A 21,233-nucleotide genomic window follows, 5' to 3' on the forward strand; every position below is an offset into this window, starting at 1 on the left:
TCAGGATTATCACGTCTTCTACAGTATGTAAAGATACCTACAACAGGATGGAACGATAAGTGTCGCTCCTAAAAAAAAAAAAACAACACTACAGCTTTATTTTAAAATTTTTATTAAAAAAAATCAATTCAGGTAACCTGATTATTTAGTAGACCTGACATCTATTCAATGTAGCCGCCTTCAGCCTCAATCACTGCCTCGATACAGGTCCATAACTGGGAGCATGCCTTTTCCGGAAGTAGTTTTAACGGGTTCAGGTCGAGGGAAAGAGGAGGCAAGTGAAAGGAGAGTACAAAGTCGAAGCACTTCTTCTGAAATCAAGTCTGGGTCTCTTTGGACTTGTCAGCTGGTACTGAGTCCTGCTGCCACACCCAGGGTCTGCCAGCGGCCACCTGATTGCACTAGGGGATCACCACACTCTTCAGCACATCCAGGTATACTTTGATGTTGACTTTCAAGTCGACTTTGAAGATGTGAGGTGGCATGATGTGGCCCTCACTTGAAACCACAATAAAAACCATAACCGTGGCCGGAAACTTTGTTTTCATTATCCCGGGCACGTCCCTGTTATTTGTGGCAACCCAGTAATGCATTTTGAGGGTGCTGCGAATGGTTCTGTTGTCATAACTTGGCTCAGTAGAGAGCATGAGTTGTACAGTGGCGCATCTCCGATCTCGCTCATTGAAAATTGTCATTTTCAGACATGAAAGAAGGCTCCTATCGCTTTTGGGATTTGTACACAGCTGGCTAACTAGTAGATGGTCTGCAACAAAAAAAGAAAACCAGTTTTCATCAAATAGAAATGGAACTATGCTGTCTCTTCTAGGGCAAAAAATTTATCATTCCACCTTGTAGATTCAATACTATGGTATTGAGTACTTTTGGATTCCATACATGCTGTTGACCCAATTAATCATGAACAACTGGAGTTCAAGAAAGAGATGGGTCGGCAGTGGTTGAGGGGGGTGTTGGATATGATAAACCATTGTCTAGTGTACCACAACTCCTGCTAAAAAAAGGTACTTGTGCAATTTATGAACCATGCTGAAATATTAAGAAATCTGTTCTTAAAATGAGGAGGGAGAGTGAGACTCTGTTAACTATTCTGTACTTTCACCTAACAATTTAATAAACAAAATTGAATTTAACTTAAATCTTATTGTTGTGCTGTGGGCATCTGCATAACATGTTGGGGGATGTGTGAGTCATGTATATATTTATGAGTTCTATGACCACCTAGTGGTATGATTGTATATGTAAGGGTATATACCGTATATACTTGTGCTGAAGTCGAATTTCTGGGAGACGATGTTAAGGTTATTTTTTGGGGGTCGACTTACACATAGGTAATGTTTTTGGAAATGTTGTTAAAAAGCAACTCGGGTCTCGATCATAACCTAGAAAACGCCATTTTGTTTGTGCATTCAGTATATACCAGTAATTCTAGTAATTAATCGCACTCCTTTCGAATCCCACTGCAGTGTGTTTGCCAACATGTAAGCATATGCGTGGTTTTTTAGTGGGAGGCTTAATAATAATTGGAATAACTCTTGCAATGTTCGCTCTCTAAACGTGGCTATAGTCCTAAGTTTGATATGATGTATATGGTGATGATATGACGTTTTTTTTTAGTAGGTTAGGAAATGTACTGTTTATGATATGTCGTTCTCCTCTAAGTTCAACAAGTTGAAACCATTTAATGGCATGCACTGTTTATGATATGTCGTTCTCCTCTAAGTTCAACAAGTTGAAACCATTTAATGGCATGTACTGTTTATGATATGTCGTTCTCCTCAAAGTTCAACAAGTTGAAACCATTTAATGGCATGCACTGTTTATGATATGTCGTTCTCCTCTAAGTTCAACAAGTTGAAACCATTTAATGGCATGCACTGTTTATGATATGTCGTTCTCCTCTAAGTTCAACAAGTTGAAACCATTTAATGGCATGCACTGTTTATGATATGTCGTTCTCCTCTAAGTTCAACAAGTTGAAACCATTTAATGGCATGTACTGTTTATGATATGGCGTTCTCCTCTAAGTTCAACAAGTTGAAACCATTTAATGGCATATAATGCATGCATTCACATTATTACGGTATATTACGGCTCATGCATGTTATTGATCGGAGTGTCTGATTACCAACATTTGCATTCGTTGCATTTAAGTGTGCAGCGAGTTGGTTCTACATATGAAAATCGCAAATATTATTGCTCGTGGATGCCGAGAAACAATTTATAATATGTCTTGCAAAAAAAAAAAACAAAAAAAAAACACCAAAGAGGAAATTATCTGTGCAAGAAAGAGCCATGAGATGGATCATTTAACGTGTCTAGAATTTACAGTCGACTTATAGGTCCTGGATATGACCTTAAACTATATCCGATGGTGAGGCCCCAGCTTGCGGGTTTTGGGGAGTGTGGAGCCACCCTTTAATTGCCATTGCTCCCAGGTCCACTCTGACCCGGAGTGGTAGTAGCTGTTAGGGTCCCAACTATGGGTTAAATAGAAACTGACTTGCAAAAAAACAAATATATTCTATTTAAAAAATTTTTCTTCAAAATCACCGGATTCGGCATTAAATAACCTGAAAAGGGTTGATATGCCATAAAACAAAAACAACCAACCAACAGTCGACTTATACACAGGTAATACCTAAAATAACATAGTTGTTTTTATCTTAAAATGCACACCAACCTATACACAAGTATATATGGTACATGTATCTATGACCATCTAATCTAGAGTGCGTTAGTATAATTAATACTTGAAGGCATTGCCAGGGCCACTGCAAGAAAGGTGGGCTCTCTCTACCGTGCTAGAAAACTACTAACACCCGAAGGTATCCTGTACCTCTTTAAGGCCACCATTCGCCCATGTATGGAGTATTGCTGTCACATCTGGGCTGGTGCACCTGCTACTAATCTCTCGCTCCTTGACAAGGTTCAAAAGAGAGTCGCAAACCTGATAGGCCCTGAACTGGCATCTAAGCTTCAGCCTCTGTCCCATCGACGAAATGTTGCATCCCTCTGCCTTTTCTACAAGTATTTTAGTGGTGAATGCTCTGACGAACTGCAATCACTTGTGCCCCCACGACGTGAGCACCCTTGACAAACCCGACAGGCTGCTAAATCCCACCCCCACACTGTAGAGATCCCTAGATGTAAAAGATCTTTCTACTCCAATAGTTTCTTCCCCAGAACCGCTAGACTCTGGAATTCCATTCCAGGTCCCTGCTTCCCCAACAGTACTGACGTTCAGAAGTTCAAGTGTAACGTGAACCGACATCTTGCTGCCCAAATCCCTACATAGTACCCCAGTAGTTGTTGCCCCTGATAGTAGCCACCTACACCAAAGTGGCAATTTGCCTTGTTTGGGGTGAAAATGTAATAAAAAAAAAATAAATAAATAAAATACAGGTCATGTCGGAACAATAATGTACACAAACACCTTTATAACACAAAAGACGAATAAAACTTATTTGGGGTTTCAACATCTGGCCAATTAGGAATATATCTGCTCCATCTTTAGTCTTGTCATAACCGAAAAGCTGCAATGGAATGATAGAGCCTTAAGTTTTATTTTCAGCAAATTTTTATTCCAAAGTGCTTTATCTTCTTTGGAAAAGCTGCAGCACTGGTCTTAGATTCTTATCACATTTGGTAGGCATTGGACCCCTCACTCCTCTCGGGTGCTTTCAGCCATTTGACCAGTCAGCTCGATTCTCTATCTCCTTCAAACTCTAAACACAAACTAATTTCCACGTATCTCAAAAAGACGCATCCCCCTTCTTTGGAAAACTGCAACACTGGTCCTAGATTCTTACTATCACATTTTATCAGTATTGGACTCCTCTCTCCCCCTTGTGCTTTGAGCCATTCGGCCGGTCGGCTTGACTCTATCTCTTTCAAACTCTAAGCACAAACTAGTTTCCATGTATCTCCAAAAGACCAACCCTCCTTCTAAATGACATCATTAGTATACGTTACTACGATAATCACCTGATGCTTTTACATGTCATTATTTCTAAATCATCTACTGAATTGTGATAATATTTTTAATCAACATTCCTAAATTAATGTAAATAAATGTTTATTCTAAATATTTTGGTTATTCTAAAACATATTTTAACTGACAAAACTTTTTGACTTGAATAATCATAATTGTTGACCAGCCATCTTTTGGGGTTGCGCGGTCAATATCTCTCTCTCTCTCTCCTTGACGGAATGGTCACTACTGACTAGCCGTGGCATTCTTCACGAATCGTCATTGACTCTAGTTCTGCGCCATTCTGAGTAACTCAACCATGTCCGCAATATATTTTGCATTGTCTGACATTGTTGTTTTTGGTCTTCCACGTCCTCTTTTGCCAAGGGTTGTACCAAAGATCGGATCTTTTGTTAGGCCATCTGCTTTGACCACATGTCTCAAGAATCACAATTTCGTGTCATTGATGTTAAGCGGTGACAGGAAATTGCGATTTTTGGAACATGTGGCCAAAATGGATAGTCTAACAAAAGATCTGCTCTTTGGTACAACTCCTGGCGATCGTTCATTAGGCCATCTAAAATATTATCTAAAAAAAAAAAAAAATAGTATGGTCCATAAACTGCACAAGTACTGATAGAAAACATAACGTAAAATGCATTAGGACATGATGAGAACAAAGGAAAGATGATGCAGGCGTATAATAAAGATGAGTAGATTATTGATGTGATGTTAATTGTAGTGAGTCAGTTAACAGATGATGATGATTAATGCAATAATGTTTTGTATTGTAGCAAGCATTATTAGCATTGGTCCTAGGAACAGAGCTGCAACTGATGCTGGACTTGCAGATAGAATGAAAGCTACTGCTGACTACCAAGTTAGTACAAGAGAGAGGAAGACGAGGTTTTTTTGTTTTTTTTTTTAAATCCTTTGAGATGTGGCTTTAGTTTCACCACGTTTCAGGCCAACTCATCCTCTGGCCTTCTTCACGTGATTAACCTTAACTGGTTAGTAATGCTGAATCTTGTAACTGTATCCACAATAATTACTGCCTGGTTCACTATGTTTTGACCAACTAATCCTTTGGTCTGCTTGGGTAGGATTGAAACTGCTATCTTCAAACAATGCTCACCTTGAATCGTAGAGACTCTATGCCTCTATACACTTTGTCATGAGCCCCGAAGATCTATCAGTGTTGGATTTTTGGTTTTTATGATCTCATAAATCGAATTTTTACGTTTTTATCTGGTCTTCTATCGGCGGGTCTGTACTGAATGGTTTGTTTTTATTTCTGGAATTCCGATCCAGCCACGGTTAATCACCTGAAGAAGGCCAGAGGATAAGCTGTTATTGAGCGTCATTCATTTTTTATATGAAGACAGTCCCGGAAATGGCTGAAACAGTTTACGATTTAGACATTGCATTATTTTCAGCATTTGTTTCTCTGCTATCTTTCTAATTAGTGTCTTTCTAGAAAGAATTCTTACAAGAAGGATCCCATGAATGTTGCCAACATCCCTCAATAAAAATGTTTCTGCGGAACGAACTCGATTTGAACTTGGCTCGCCTAGATTTTCAGTTTGTATCGTTAAGTCTCTCTTATCTTCCTGTCATACTGTTATTCACAACCATCATCGTGAATTGCTGCTGCTTTTTCTGTCATCGTCGTTATGACATGTCTTTTTTTTTTTTTTCTTTTTACACAGTGATCACCACTTATCAAGGCCCGGAAGCCACTCAGGGATAAGGGTTATTGCAAGTACGTTACGTTAGTGTGGAGATTTGCTGAAGTGTTTAATTAAGGGGGCGGTTCATTAGGAATTTGTTAACATTGGACTTGAAGACATCCAAGTTGTAGTCCGGAGGGAAGCAGGCAGACGGAACAGAGTTCCACAGGCGTGCAGTTCTAAGAAAGAAGCTTTGTTCATGGAATCCGCGTTATGATTTAGGCACAGATATAGAGTTGGGGAAAATTTTCACAGTGGATTCAGCTAGACGGGTGTTTTTCGTGAAAGATTGGCGAGGGGGGGACCAGAGATTGGAGTTCAGACGAGCACTTGCCATGGAAATAACGATAAAACAAGGATAGGCTTGCAACGTCTCTTCTGTGGGAGAGAGGTTGCAGGGTAGAGAAAAGGGCATCCCCCACTAAGCCACAAAGTCTATTTTGTACTCTGTGAAGGCAGGATAGGCTGTTTTTAGCAGCTCCTGCCCAGATATGGCAACAGTATTCCATCCTTGGACGTACTTGGCTTTTATATAGATAGAGAATTGCATCAGTAGTGAGATATCTTCTGGAGCAGTAGAAGGATCCCACCATCTTTCTAGCGACCTTGGCAACAGACTTGATGTACATGTTCCATTTCAGATCAGGAGTAAAGGTCAAACCCTGGATACCAGTACAGCTTGCCAAGTCTCCCAGCCGTAACAGTACGGTGACACTTCAAAATGATTATTGAGGGCAAAGAGATGCACCTCTTTTATACATCTTGCCAGCTGCTACTGTTATTATTGACAACTTGATGGCATCTTTACTCCTGACCTGAAATGGAAGGCTTACATCAAATCCGTTGCCAAGGTTGCTGGAAAAAATGGTTGCGTCATTTTACAGCTCCAGAGGTCATCCAACTCCTGATGCAATCCTCTACCTGTATAATAGTCAAATATATCCTAAAATGGAGTACTGTTGCCATATATAGGGAGGAGTTGCTCCGAGCAACCTATTCTGTTTTGACAAAGTTCAAAACTGGCTTCAAAATCTAGTAAGTGATGACTTTTTTCTTCCCTGTAATATCTTTCTCACAGAAAAGACATTGCAAGCCTATCTCTGCTCTATCGTTATATCCATGGCAAGTGCTCATCTGAGCTCCAATCTATGGTCCTCTCTTGTTAAACTTTCACCAAGAACACTCGTCTAACTACAACAACTATAAACAATTTCCCTCACTCTTTACCTATGTATAAATCTAAATGCAAATTCCATAAACAAAACTTCTTTCCTAGAACTGCCCGCCTGTAGAACTATGTTCTGCTAGCCTGATTTCCAGCTGACTACAGTATAGACGTCTTCAAGTCCAATGTAAACAAGTTCTTGTTGAGCCCCCCCCTCCTCCACAACCACAAATAATCCTTTTCTATCCCGTTTCCACCACTAATTATGAATATGCTGTTATCCTGACCCCCATACAAACATTAACCCTTATCCTTGAGTGGCCTCCGGGACTTGATACAGGATGATGAAAAAAAAAAAAGGTTTACACTATAATAGACAAAAAAGAGACAATTATCGAGCATTTCCACAATCAAAAACTCTCCTAATAATAGTGTTTAAATATCAAACTTTTGTTAAAGAGTTTTTTTTTTTTTTTAAGGATTCCTCACACATGGAACGCATAACCACAGCATTGCTCCCTTACAGATTACAACATAGTTGGTTTCAAGTCTAATGTCAACAAATACTTGCTATAAACCAACCTCATAAGTGATCAAATTTTGTTCATTGCATTCATTTTCAATCTTCTCGTAACATTCTTCATCAACTGACAGTACATCCATCTCATTAGTCCTTACCCTCAAGTGGCTTTTGGCCTTAAGTGATGAGTTGTTAGTGCAAAAATAAATCTATAGTGTTCGATTTTTAACACCAAATCAATCGGCCGTTCTAATCTGTAATCGGTTTTAAACTCTTAATTCTCGCCTCGATAATTTTTTTAAAGCCACACCTGTTTTGCTGCATTGAAATTAAATGATTGAGATTATAGATAATTCGTTGCAGATCGATTTTACTGCGGTTTTAACTAGTTTCTGCTGTGAAAGTTTTACTGAGTGAACCATAAATTGAAGATTACCATTTCAAAATATAGTCACCTACTTTTATGTTTTCCTTTTTTTTTTTTTTTTTTGATGCACGTGTAATTAGGCAAAAGACGTAAACAAAGTAATTTTCTCACCAAATTATCTTTGTCAGATAACATATAACTTGCCCAATGGTCCTCCTGCATATCTTATTTATGTCTATATTAAGACATGTCATAAGTCAATACATTATGTAAATGTGATTGAATAATGTTCATGTAGATTTGATTTTATATGACATGTCTTATTCATTCAGATGTGATTTTATGATACGTCTTATTAATGTCTATGTAGATGTGATTTTATATGACATATCTTATTAATGTCTATGTAGATGTGATTTTATGACATATCTTATTAATGTCTATGTAGATGTGATTTTATATGACATATCTTATTAATGTCTATGTAGATGTGATTTTATGACATATCTTATTAATGTCTATGTAGATGTGATTTTATATGACATATCTTATTAATGTCTATGTAGATGTGATTTTATGACATCTTATTAATGTCTATGTAGATGTGATTTTATGACATCTTATTAATGTCTATGTAGATGTGATTTACGACATATCTTATTAATGTCTATGTAGATGTGATTTACGACATATCTTATTAATGTCTATGTAGATGTGATTTTATGACATCTTATTAATGTCTATGTAGATGTGATTTTATGACATCTTATTAATGTCTATGTAGATGTGATTTTATGACATCTTATTAATGTCTATGTAGATGTGATTTACGACATATCTTATTAATGTCTATGGAGATGTGATTTACGACATATCTTATTAATGTCTATGGAGATGTGATTTTATGACATATCTTCATGTGGATGTGATTTTATGACGTCTTAATATTCATGTAGATTTGATTTTGACATGTCTTATTCATTCAGATGACATGTCTTATTAATGTCTATGTAGATGTGATTTTATATGATGTCTTATTAATGTTCCTATTTACAATGCCTCCCCACGGGACAGAGTTAGACACCAGGGCGTTTTTTAACATGGAGAAAAAGAACAAAAATAAAAATTGTCTCAGTCGTGAAGGGTTTCTCCTCCACTGACAGAGAACAAGAAATTGAAGTGCAGCATCTGAAGAACAGATATTACACTTTGATCTTGTCCCGGACATATCTTATTAATGTCTATGTAGATGTGATTTTATGAGACGTCTTATTGTTATGTAGATGTGATTTTATATGACGTATCTTATTAATGTTCATGTAGATATGATTTTATGACATATCTTATTAATGTAGATGTGATTTTATGAGATGTCTTATTGTTATGAAGGTTTATGGTTCAATTCCCAGTGTGGGCAACCGAAAAATACAATTGCAAATTATTAGGACCTCGATTCAATCATGGCTGACGGAACAAGAGCATGCTACCCTTGTGAAGTAAAGGGTTATGTTCGAAATTCCGTTCATATTCTAGAGTTCGACAGATACATTCCCGAGTTCAACAATATACACCTGAAGAAGGTAGGAGGTTACATCGACCGAAACGTTGGGAAAATGACACTCAAGATGAGAACAGTAGCCTGAAGAATCCAAATAATAGGAATATATGCGTTAATTTGAATATGAACGAATTAGTTGCGTTAAGAACAACAAATTGGGGAGGAGAGAGAGTCGAGGGTTTTGCAGAAAAAGGAACAAGCCAAATTTAAGAAATCGTGTGAATGTCGTGTGAGTGCTGTCCATTTTTTTTTTTTTTTTTCTTTTTTCCTTTTTTCTTTTTTCCCCTTTTTTCTCTTTTTCTTTCTTTTTTTCTTTTTTCCCTTTTTTCTTTTTCTCTTTTTTCTTTTTTTCTTTTTTTCCTTTTTTTTCTCTTTTTTTCCATTTTTTCTTTTTTCTTTTGTTTAAGATTGCATCATCTCGTATGTCTTCAGGAAAAAAATTCTTGTGCAATATTCTTTGTTTTTATTTATGAAATTTAATTTAATTTCTATTTATAAAAAGAATTATGTATGTTCACTATTGAGTATTTTGGGGAGGGTAAGGAGTAGAGTTAAAGAGATGAGGATTGCAAGTGAAAGGGAGAGTAAAGTAAGGAGAAGATGAAAGAGTAGAAGGGTGAGGGGTAGTAGAAGAGGAGGCAAGGTATGGGAGAAGACGAAAGGGAGGAGGAGGAAGAGACAAAGAAGAGAAGTAAGAGGGAGAACGAAAAGATGTCGGAAGGGGGAGAAGTATGAGAAGAGTTTCTTTTCAGGATTTTCTCATATGTGGAACACATAACCATAGCACTGCTTCCTTGCAAACTACAACATAGTTGCTTTCAAGTCCAGTGTCAATATTTTCACTGTTAAGTATTTTGGGAAGGGGAAGGAGTAGAGAGCTAAGGGGGAGGTGGGGTCTGCGAGGCAAGCTAAAATGAGGATAAAGTAGTGAGAAGATGAAAGAGTAGAAGGGCGAGGAGAAGAAGAGGAGGAGGAGGGGAAAGACAAAAAAATGAGGAGAGGAGACAAAGAAGAATAAGAGGAGGAGTAGGATGGGGAACTGAAAAGGAGGAGGAGTATGAGAAGAACAAAAGATAGCACAGAGAAAAATAAGGGAGATGAGACAAGGGAGGAGGAGGAGGAGGAGGAATAAAATATAGTAAGATGGAGCAACTGGATGAAGAAGGAAGATGGAGAGATAGGAAGAAGTCTATGGAACTTCACTTTTATATAGAATTTCTATCGCTAATTTTTTTTGTAATTTTTGGATATTTCGATTTTTGAATTTTGATATTTTAACAAAAAAGCGCCGAAAATTAAAACATAAATGTGTTTGTTTTTACTGTATCAGTCTTTTCCAACACAAACTTTTGCAATAAATTCTCCTATCCCAACTTTTAGGGGACATTTTTATGTAACTGTGCTGACCTTTGGAATATTCACTGTGTGCATCTTTGCATTTTTTTTTTCTTCTTTGCACTCTCATTGTTTTCTTAACCATCGTTATCCTGAACATTATGTCCCCCCCCCCCTCTTCAGATGTTGAGGTAATTTTTTTCTGATGTTCATTCTTTTGGGAATCTATAAACCTGATTATAATAAATACCGTTCATTTTCTAGAATGGTTATAAAAGATATTCTCTCGTCCTTTGCATTATTAAGTGCAAGCAGGCAGTCAATCAAATTTAAGATTCTAGTTGTTTTTTTTACTCCAGAGAAGGAAGAAAACTATCTCCTAACAACTACAGAAATTCACTCTATCTATAATATAAAGGGCAAAAATCTGTTTAAATGTATGTATGTATGTATGTATGTATGTATGTATGTATGTATGCAAGTCTGCCTAAAACTTTTGACAGAAGCAACGAATTTTTACAAAATCTGTATCATTTTGAAGCTCACCCCTTCGGACAACAAATATAAAAACATTGGCTAAAAACATTAATTCCTTCACCCTCAACTGGGCACTTTTCTACAGGGAGGGATAGCAAAAAATCGTTCCTTCATGACAATTTAGCCAAACACGCATGCGCAGTAAACGTTCTTGAATTAGTTTAAATATAAAATAAAGACCGACCTAACGTGGCTCACGCAATCATAGACCAGTCGTTATAATGGCAGTTTTGTTATCTTAAGATTGCACATTCGAGCCTAGATATTAGATATTTTTTTTTTGACTCTTAAAGTTTTAATATTGAAACAGTGTTATTTATGCCATTTTGGGGTTTTTTTTTTTTTAAATTTTTTTTTCATCACATTTGCTGTTTTTTTTGTTTTTTTCCGATTTTTTTAAAGAAGTTTTAACATTTAAACATATATATACCATTTCTTTTTAATTCGCTTATTGTTTACTTTGCATCACGTTCGCTGTTTTTTTTTTTGTTGTTTTTGTTTTTCCGATTAAAAAAAAAAGTTGTAATATTTAAACAGGATTCTTTTTTTTTTCATCACGTTTGCTGTTTTTTTTTTTTTTTTTTTTCGATTAAAAAAAAGTAATATTCAAACAGGATTCTTTTTTTTTTCATCACGTTTGCTGTTTTTTTTTTCTGATTTTAAAAAATTTTAACATGTTTTTTTTTTAATAATATTTAAACAGGGTTATTACGTTGGCTTATTCTTTGTTTCCAATTTTGTTTTGATTTACCCCTCCCCACCACACCTCACCCGGGCAATGCCGGGTATCCCTGCTAGTCTGAATACGTTAACAAAATTTTCACACAGTAGGAAGGTGCGGTCCCCTAATGATGAGCGCCTAAGATTTTACCCTCTCCCCATCGACAGTTGATGCCAATTTAATTGGTAATACTCTAATGGCATTGCCTGCTTTTAGTTCACTGCACGTCTCCCTCATGATGCAAGAGTCCTTGATTTCCTGACATATCAAAGGCATTTGATAGGGTTTGGCATAAAGGTCTACTTCACAAGATTTTCTAGCTATGGAATATCTGGAAATGTCTTCTCAACCATCAAATATTTTCTATCCAATAGCTTTATACAAATAGTTGTCAATAGACAAAAGTCAAAAGCTCAAAGTATCGACGATGATGTGACACAAGGTTCCATCCTGGCTCAATTCTTATCCTCATCAGTGATCTTCCAAATCGCATTCCAAGTTCATTTGTTGACACATATACAGACGACACTACCATCCATAGCAACGCTTTAAAAGTCAGCAACAACCAAAATCTTTCAATCTCTTTCCTCCGACCTTGAGTGCAATGGGACAAAAGGTAGCTACTAAATGTTTTCTTCGAAAATCAAGTTTCTATCTCTTCATCACCAATGCTCTGATCCTCAATTGGAGTCAATTTATATGAATGGCTCTCATCTCAAAGAAGTTCCCCACTTTGACAAGCTTCTGAGTCCGACCTTCACTCTTGACCTGAAATGGAAGACTTATATCACATCTGTTGCTAAGGTCATTGGAAAAATGTTGTCTCCAGAAGGTATCTCACTCTCGATGCAGTCCTCTACCTGTATAAGAGCCAGATACCCCTTCAAATGGAGTACTGTTGCTACATTTGGGGAAGAACTGCTTGAAGCACCCTATCCTACATTGACAAAGTTCAAAATTGGCTTTGAAACCTAGTAGGGGTGCTCTTTTTGCCTCCCTGCAACCTCTTTCTCACAGAAAAGAAGTTTCAAGCCTGTCTCTGCTCTACCGTTATTTTCATGGCAAGTGCTCATACGAGCTTTAATCTATCATCCTTTCCTGCCAAACTCTCACAAAAACACTCGTCAATCTACAACCACTATCAACAATTTCTCCCACTCTTTATCTATGCATAAATCTAAACACAAATGAACAAAGATTCTTTCCCAGAACTGCTCGCCCACGAAACTTTGGATTGCTGGCCTTTTTCCAGTTTAATACCATATGATCATGTTAAAGTTTAATGTAAACAAGTTCTAGTTGAGCCGTCCCCTTAAGTAATCAAATTCTACCCAGTTTTCATCACTAACGATCACTGTTGTTTCAATGACCACCGTATACCTATTAACCTTTATCCTTGAGATGTGCTCGCTTTAAAAAAAAAAGATAAACTAGGAAGTGGGTATAATGTGTGAAGATTGTCAGTAAATAATATTTTCATCAGGAAAAATAAAGATTAAACAGACATATTTTAAGAATGAATCGTTTTTTTTTTTTTTTTTTTTTTTTTTCAAGAATATTTCTTTTTTTTTTTGTTCAAGAATTTTTTTGCTTTTCAAGAATTTTTTTGCTTTTCAAGAATTTTTTTGTTTTTAAAGAATTTTTTTGCTTTTCAAGAATTTTTTTTGTTTTTAAAGAATTTTTTTGCTTTTCAAGAATTTTTTTGTTTTTCAAGAATTTTTTTGTTTTTCAAGAATTTTTTTGCTTTTAAAGAATTTTTTTGCTTTTAAAGAATTTTTTTGTTTTTCAAGAATTTTTTTGTTTTTCAAGAATTTTTTTGTTTTTCAAGAATTTTTTTGTTTTTCAAGAATTTTTTTGCTTTTCAAGAATTTTTTTGTTTTTCAAGAATTTTTTTGCTTTTCAAGAATTTTTTGTTTTTCAAGAATTTTTTTGCTTTTAAAGAATTTTTTTGCTTTTAAAGAATTTTTTGTTTTTCAAGAATTTTTTTGTTTTTCAAGAATTTTTTTGTTTTTCAAGAATTTTTTTGCTTTTAAAGAATTTTTTTGCTTTTAAAGAATTTTTTTGTTTTTCAAGAATTTTTTTGTTTTTCAAGAATTTTTTTGTTTTTCAAGAATTTTTTTGTTTTTCAAGAATTTTTTTGTTTTTCAAGAATTTTTTTGTTTTTCAAGAATTTTTTTGTTTTTCAAGAATTTTTTTGCTTTTCAAGAATTTTTTTGCTTTTCAAGAATTTTTTTGCTTTTCAAGAATTTTTTTGCTTTTAAAGAATTTTTTTGCTTTTCAAGAATTTTTTGTTTTTCAAGAATTTTTTTGCTTTTCAAGAATTTTTTTGTTTTTCAAGAATTTCTTTGTTTTTAAAGAATTTCTTTGTTTTTAAAGAATTTTTTTGTTTTTAAAGAATTTTTTTGTTTTTAAAGAATTTTTTTGTTTTTAAAGAATTTTTTTGTTTTTCAAGAATTTTTTTGCTTTTAAAGAATTTTTTTGTTTTTCAAGAATTTTTTTGTTTTTCAAGAATTTTTTTGTTTTTCAAGAATTTTTTTGTTTTTCAAGAATTTTTTTTATATTAATTATTTTGCTCTAATTTTGCATTCTTTTTTATTTTCCCAGTGGCAAAAATGTCTTGAAGAAACCAGAACTTGAAAAAGTTTTGCAACAGCGAAAAGAAGCACAAAGAGTGAAACAATGGGATGACCAGAAATGCCTAAACAAAAAGACACATCTGGAATTGATGTTGGAGGAGAGAAAAAACAGACTCTCGCAGGTGAGCCATCAACCCACCATTCTTCGAATGCAAGTGATAGAATAAAAAATTAAATAAATAAATTTAAAACCAAAATAAAATTTTTATGTAACTTGCCTGGTGCAATAGTGATATTGAATATGGCTTTATAAAAGTAACGTCAAAAACGATAGTTTCTGCATAACGTTAGATTAAGCAGAAGTAGAAAATTCCATTAGAAGTTAGACTGAAACTAAGGCTATGTGTCCGAATTGTCTAAAGTGACACATAGCCAACTATTATCCATTTATATAGTGCGAGCATGCACACAATGAAAGAGACGCTTAATTAACTTGATTGCCTCCTTCGTTATACTCTGAGCGAAATTCTTCATGCCAAGTGAAACCAAAAGTCGATTTTATCAACAAATTCAGTTCAATTTATTTAGCAAAAGTAAAATACTTGTACTTCAAATACCATGTAGGAAAAAAGTGGAAAAAATTTACAGATAAAAGGATACAGTAGTCGAGCACCTGTCTAAATTTATCTTTAATTGTTGTGCTGTTGCTCAGAAGTCTATTCCAAAGACCAGGGACTCTGATTGAAAACGCAGCACGCTTTCGGTTCAGTCGATGTCGGCGGTGGAAGTGTTTCATGTTGTGCCTGCGTAGTCCTCTTTCCGTTACACAAGTGATTCAAAGGTTCTAATGCATGTTATAATTTTTATAGAAGAGATTGTGGGTCAAAGTCAGGTCAGCGCGTAATCGTTGGCATTCAAGGGAGAAAAGGTTAAACTTTTCGAGTCGACTTTCATAGGGAATTAGCAATAAACTAACCCCTTTCCCAAAGAGAGAAGGCAAAGCCTGGCAGGGTGGACCTCCTAGAACTGCACAGAACCAGCATTACACCGCAATAAACATGGACGAGAATGGTCTAATCTGTTGATTTTGGGGGCCCGAGGATAAACATCCCAAGCAGAGTGCAGGAGTAAATAACGCATCACAAAGTATATCATAATTGCAGGTCAAAATGAGATTGTTTCATAATCATTGGTTCTCAAGAGAGAGAAGGTTAAGCTTCTTGTGTCGGCTTTCATAGGGCAGATTCAATAGACCCTGCACGATTCAAGTGGCCAGTTTTGAATAAAATAATTTTACTTCAAATGCCATGTAGGAAAAAAGTGGCAAAAATTTACAGGTAAAAGGACGCAGTAGTCGAGCACCTGTCTAAATTTATCTTTAATTGTTGCACTGTTAGTGTATTTATTGCCTTACTTGGAAGTCTTTTCCAAAGACGAAGGACCCTGATTGAAAACGCAGCACTCTTTCAGAATAAACACACCCAACTTCGAAAACTATATGACGTATTAAAACATACTATAAAATTTGGATGATTATCATTCAGGCCCGCCGAAGTCTATTCCAAGACACATGAATTCTGATTAAAAATGCAGCTCTTTTTCGGTTCAGTCAAAATCTACACTGAAAAAGTTTCATTTAGTGCAGGAGGAAATAAAAGTTCCTGATGCATATCATAATGCCCCATTGACGAGATTGTAGGCCAAAATAAAATCACCATGTAATTGTCATTGCTCAAAGTCTGAATCCTCTATATATCAAGTTTCAGGTCTGTAGACTAAAAAAATGACAAAATTTATATATATATATATATATATATAAAGAGAAATATTTTATTTATGAAATATAGTTATTCATAGACATGTTTCGTCATTATACAACTCCTCAGCATGGCCAACTTAAGTGATTATACATACACACAGTCACTGTCCACATAGATGACTTATGTCATCCTTTTATTGAGGGAATAAAAGTTCTTGATGGATATCATAATGCCCATTCACGAGATTGTAGGCCAAAATAAGATCACCATGTAATCTTTATTGCTCACGTCTGTAGAATAAAACAAATGACAGAGTAGTTTGGTAGAGACCGTTGCTCACACACAGACAAGATCTACAGACATGAAACTTGATATATAGTGGATTTGGGCCTATGAAACAAATTTGCTTTGATTCTAAGCAGGTAAAAATACCTGCTAAGGGATTAAAAATGCATAAATTTAAATATATTAATTTAAGCATATGTTATGTCTGAGCAATCTAAATAACAAAAAGTCTCTATTCCAAATTCGAAAATGTTGTCCATCTTACTGTTTATTTCTTTTAGTATGTTAAAATGTTCAATTCTCGACAGCACCTGTTTCATTGCGCAAAAACAATTATATAATATGTCAATTTTTAAATCTTTTCCGCCCCGACTCATCAGAAGAGTAAGAACTCATTAACTTTAAAAGAAAATACAAAGAACGTGGGCATGATTACGTAAGTTAGAAAAGCATTCCATCCAAGCATGAAAATTGTTAAACAAAATGTTTTTACTATAGGCTTTAAAAATAAAGGTACAAGATTCAATTTGAAATTTATTTATCTTCAACGTGCACTTTTATAAATTTTACAAAGTAAGGTATAAAAATTTAATTTAAATTGAATCAAAAAATTACCTTGGATATATTTTATGTAATGTACATTCTGTTGCACTTTAAAAACATCTTTCATCTAGCAATTAATGATATTGATATAAAAAATTGGGTTTGTATTACTGTACACATAGATTCGAAAAAGTTGTCAAAAAACAAATATAGAACAAATAAATGTTATCAAAGGCAAGATAAGTTACTTTAGAAATTCGCTCAATATATGTTACCGTGACATAAGTTGACATATATTCGGTTGTTTTCTAACAGTATTTTGTCTAGTTTATTATTTATAATACCTTTTCCTAAACGTACCCTCTCCGAGAGAGAGTCGGCTGCCATTTTGAATTTTCCAATACATCGGTAAACACTGCATGTTTTTCGAGCTGAATAAGCATGGTACACTGAATAAATAATACAAACCCGAAAAATTTTATGATTTTGGATGAAATGCTTTCCTAACTTATATATATATATATATATATGTCTTTGTTATATATATATATATATATATATATATATATATATATATATGTCTTTGTTATATATATATATATATATATATATATATGTCTTTGTTATATATATATATATATATATATGTCTTTGTTATTGTTATTCTATCATATTATTATTATTTAAAACATTTTGTGTCCTGCTCTTTCGTGCGAGGACTAATAAATCTGAAAAAATCTGAAGAGTAGTTGCAATTGTGTTTACAATTGATTTTTATGAACAGCACTGCATTAATTGGATGATGAAGAATTCTAATTTCTAAGGAGAGGGAATTCTTTTGCATTTTTTTCTTTTTTAAAGCCTGAATAATGAATTTAAGTAAAAAAAAAAAAAATGTTTTACATTTTTAATTATTTGATATATTTTTGATAATATTCTAAAATATTGTTTTTATATATTTTAAAAGTATTTTTTTTAATATTAAAGAAAATGTATTTTTACACATTCTAAAAGAATTTTTTGTTAATATTGTATTTTTTTAAAATATTTTTATTTTTAATATTTTTTAAAATATTTTAAATGTTTCTTTAACCATTTTTTTTTTTTGTAATATTTTATTTTTTTAACATTCTTTTTAAATAGTTTTTTAATATTTTATTTTTAATATTTTTTAAAATTATTTTTTAAATGTTTTTTAACCATTTCTTTTTGTTTTTTTTTTACCATTATTTAAACTATTTTTAACTTTCTTAAACTATTTTCTTAAACTATTTTGCAGGAAGAGGACAAAGTTGGCAAATTAAAGCATGCCAACACGGAATTGGAAAATCGACCTGAATACCTGAAGGTCCATGCAAAAATTCATGCAAAAGTGGCTGCGAATGTGAATAAATTAGAATGATTCTGATATTCGAATCGCGAAAGCAAGAACGCTGAATGAACTAGCATTCACATCTTCTCACCCCTCCCACAAAAAATATTTTGTGCCATTTATAAACACACACACACACACACACACAAAAAAAAAAGACAATGAAATATATGAATATATATATATATATATATATATATATATATATGTATGCCTACACATGTTTATTTTGATGGCCTGTCGTGTCCAACGATGATGGATATCTTGCCTCCACTACCCACTAGTTCTTGTATGGTTGTACAATCCAAATTGCATCGGAAACTTAGAGTGCTGCAATGGTTGCGTACATAGCAACAGTGTTTCTTGCACGTTGGAAGGAGGCTGTCGGAACTCCAAAGGACTACCTATCATCTGCCACAACAATACCGCATATTCCAGCAGCACCTTTTACCGCTAATGGCTATAATATTTTATGTACCTAATAGCCATTAACCATACAAATGGATTTTTCTGGTTAAATACATACATACATATATATACATATATACATACACTTATGTGTATACATGTATATACACACACACATACACACCTGTGCAATGACATTTGTCCCTTCAGCGAGGCTTTATTTTTATTCCCCAAGGAGGCTTAAAGACAGATGACTATATGCTGTGCTTCTTTTCAGTGGCCTGCCAAATTGTTCCTTATGACACCAGCTTTTTCAGTCCGAGACCTCGTTTTGCAGAAATCAGGGAAGGGCAGGGGGGATGTGCGTAAAAAATGGAAATACACGGACATTCCAGGTCGGAATTTACTTCCGATAAATCATGGGACCGTCGTTATTTATTTTTTTTTTTGTTCGAGATTTTTCTTTGAATCTTTAGGCATGTTGCTTGCCGCAGAAATATATCTGTCTGTTGTCAGACATGATGTTTTTTTTTCTTTTACAAGATGATTTTTTTTTTTTGTACACAGTCTGTCGGGAGTGCTCAAAAGTAGCCACAGCGGGGTAAGAGAATATCAAAATCATGACTTAGATATATTTACGCCAACCATTTTAGTTTTTTTATTTTGTTTTTTTTTTTTTTTTTTTGTTTATGTCAAATAGTTTTCCGAAAGAAAAAAAAAAATGAAAAAAGAAGTTCATTTTTTGAAAATTTTTGTGTTTTGTTTTTATTTTGTTTTCTGGAAATTTGTTTTTATTTTATTTTTATTTTTTTACTTTTTATTTATTCCAATTTTTTTTTTTTTTTTTTTTTTTTTTTTTTTTTTTTCAGAATTTAAAAATGATAATCTGGAACCACCCTTTCTAAAAATTTCCCAGAATATTTTTTTTCTATTTACTAAAATATAAATTCTTCCAGAAATGTTAAATTTCTGGGAGACCATTCTTGAAATATTTTTCTAGAATATTAAATGAAATAATGGTATTAAATTCTAATTAAAGTGACTTTATTTTTCGTTAACTTGATTTTCTTCAATGCTGAAACGAATAAAAAAAATTTAAAAATTGCTGAAATTTATAAAGCGTATAGTATTTTATTTAGATAAGTGATTTTAAATAGAATTTTGCAAATTTTGGAAAACCTCTGGAAACTAGGTTGAGATTTTTACTTAACATATGGAGAAAAAAAAATTAATTAAAGCACAATATATATATATATATATATATATATATATATATATATATATATATATATATATATATAAACAAACTGAAAGTTAAAATAAATATTATCTCATAAATTGCTAAAATAAATGTATTATTCATTAAGATACAACAAAACTAATAAAAATAAATTTAACTAAAACGTATATAAAAAAAATGGAGTTTAATTTGGCTTCTAAAAAGTAGATTTAATCTTTGTTGTTGTAATGTTCTAAAAATAAAAATATTAAAAAAAAAAAATTAAAATACCAAATTGCCTATGTGATAAAGAGTGACGATCTGTGCCAGGTTTTAAATGCCATGAACCAATTAACTACTTTCATAGGACTGCATATGCCAGAAAGTGTAAGCCATATTCAATATATTCACATAAGAATTATATGAACTAACAATGACAATATTCAATATTGAGTTTGCTGCCATCATATATATATATATATATATATATATATATATATATGACGGTACCCAAGGGCTGACCTCTAACAATCTGGGGATGGAATTTCTTTTCCCCAAATGAACATCGGATGGAAATCACATCTGACGAGTTGATGAGAAAGAAAATTTTCATAAAATCATAGAATTGTCATCCCATTAATAAAACGGCTGTAATGAAAAGATCCAAGATGAAATAAACAAGTTAAATAAAAGAAAAAATGTAAGCTTTTGAACTTCAACAAAATTTTGTACTATATATATATATAGTACAAGATTTTATTGAAGTTCAAGGACTCACATTTTTTTCTTTATATAACTTTCGTTTATTTCACCGTGGATTTCTTCATTACAGTCATTTCATTAATGGGAGAACAGTTCTATGATTTTATGTTTCCATAGAAATTTTCCAACCCATCAACTCGGCAGATACGATTTCCATCCGATGTTATTTTACAAAAAGTCGTTTTGTACATGATAAATCTGGCATGTTTGTTTGGGGTGGAAAAGAAATTTCATGACCACGTTGTTACATGTTGGCCATCTTGGATATATATATATATATATATAAGCAGCAGGGAAACCCCAATGTTGTTTGGGATTAAATGAGGATCAACAAATTTTCTACTATTCCAATACTTTTGTCATCGAAATGAGTGAAATTCCCTATTT

General features: G+C 33.6%; 1 protein-coding gene across 2 annotated transcripts in view; it reads left to right on the forward strand.

The window, feature by feature from the left end:
• The window catches only part of LOC145265363 (uncharacterized), a 625,842-nt gene extending 606,228 nt beyond the window's left edge, over positions 1 to 19,614 (forward strand). For both annotated transcript variants that reach the window (XM_080121147.1, XM_080121148.1), the window contains exons 5-6: positions 14,526 to 14,679; positions 18,365 to 19,614. In XM_080121147.1, the coding sequence (XP_079977273.1) occupies positions 14,526 to 14,679; positions 18,365 to 18,487 (277 nt within the window). In that variant the 3' untranslated portion in view covers positions 18,488 to 19,614. The remainder of the gene's footprint in view (positions 1 to 14,525; positions 14,680 to 18,364) is intronic.
• Positions 19,615 to 21,233: the final 1,619 nt, after the last annotated feature.

This window comes from Euprymna scolopes, chromosome 40 (assembly GCF_053919585.1).
Source record: "Euprymna scolopes isolate OS-2025 chromosome 40, ASM5391958v1, whole genome shotgun sequence".
Lineage (NCBI taxonomy): Eukaryota > Metazoa > Mollusca > Cephalopoda > Sepiida > Sepiolidae > Euprymna > Euprymna scolopes.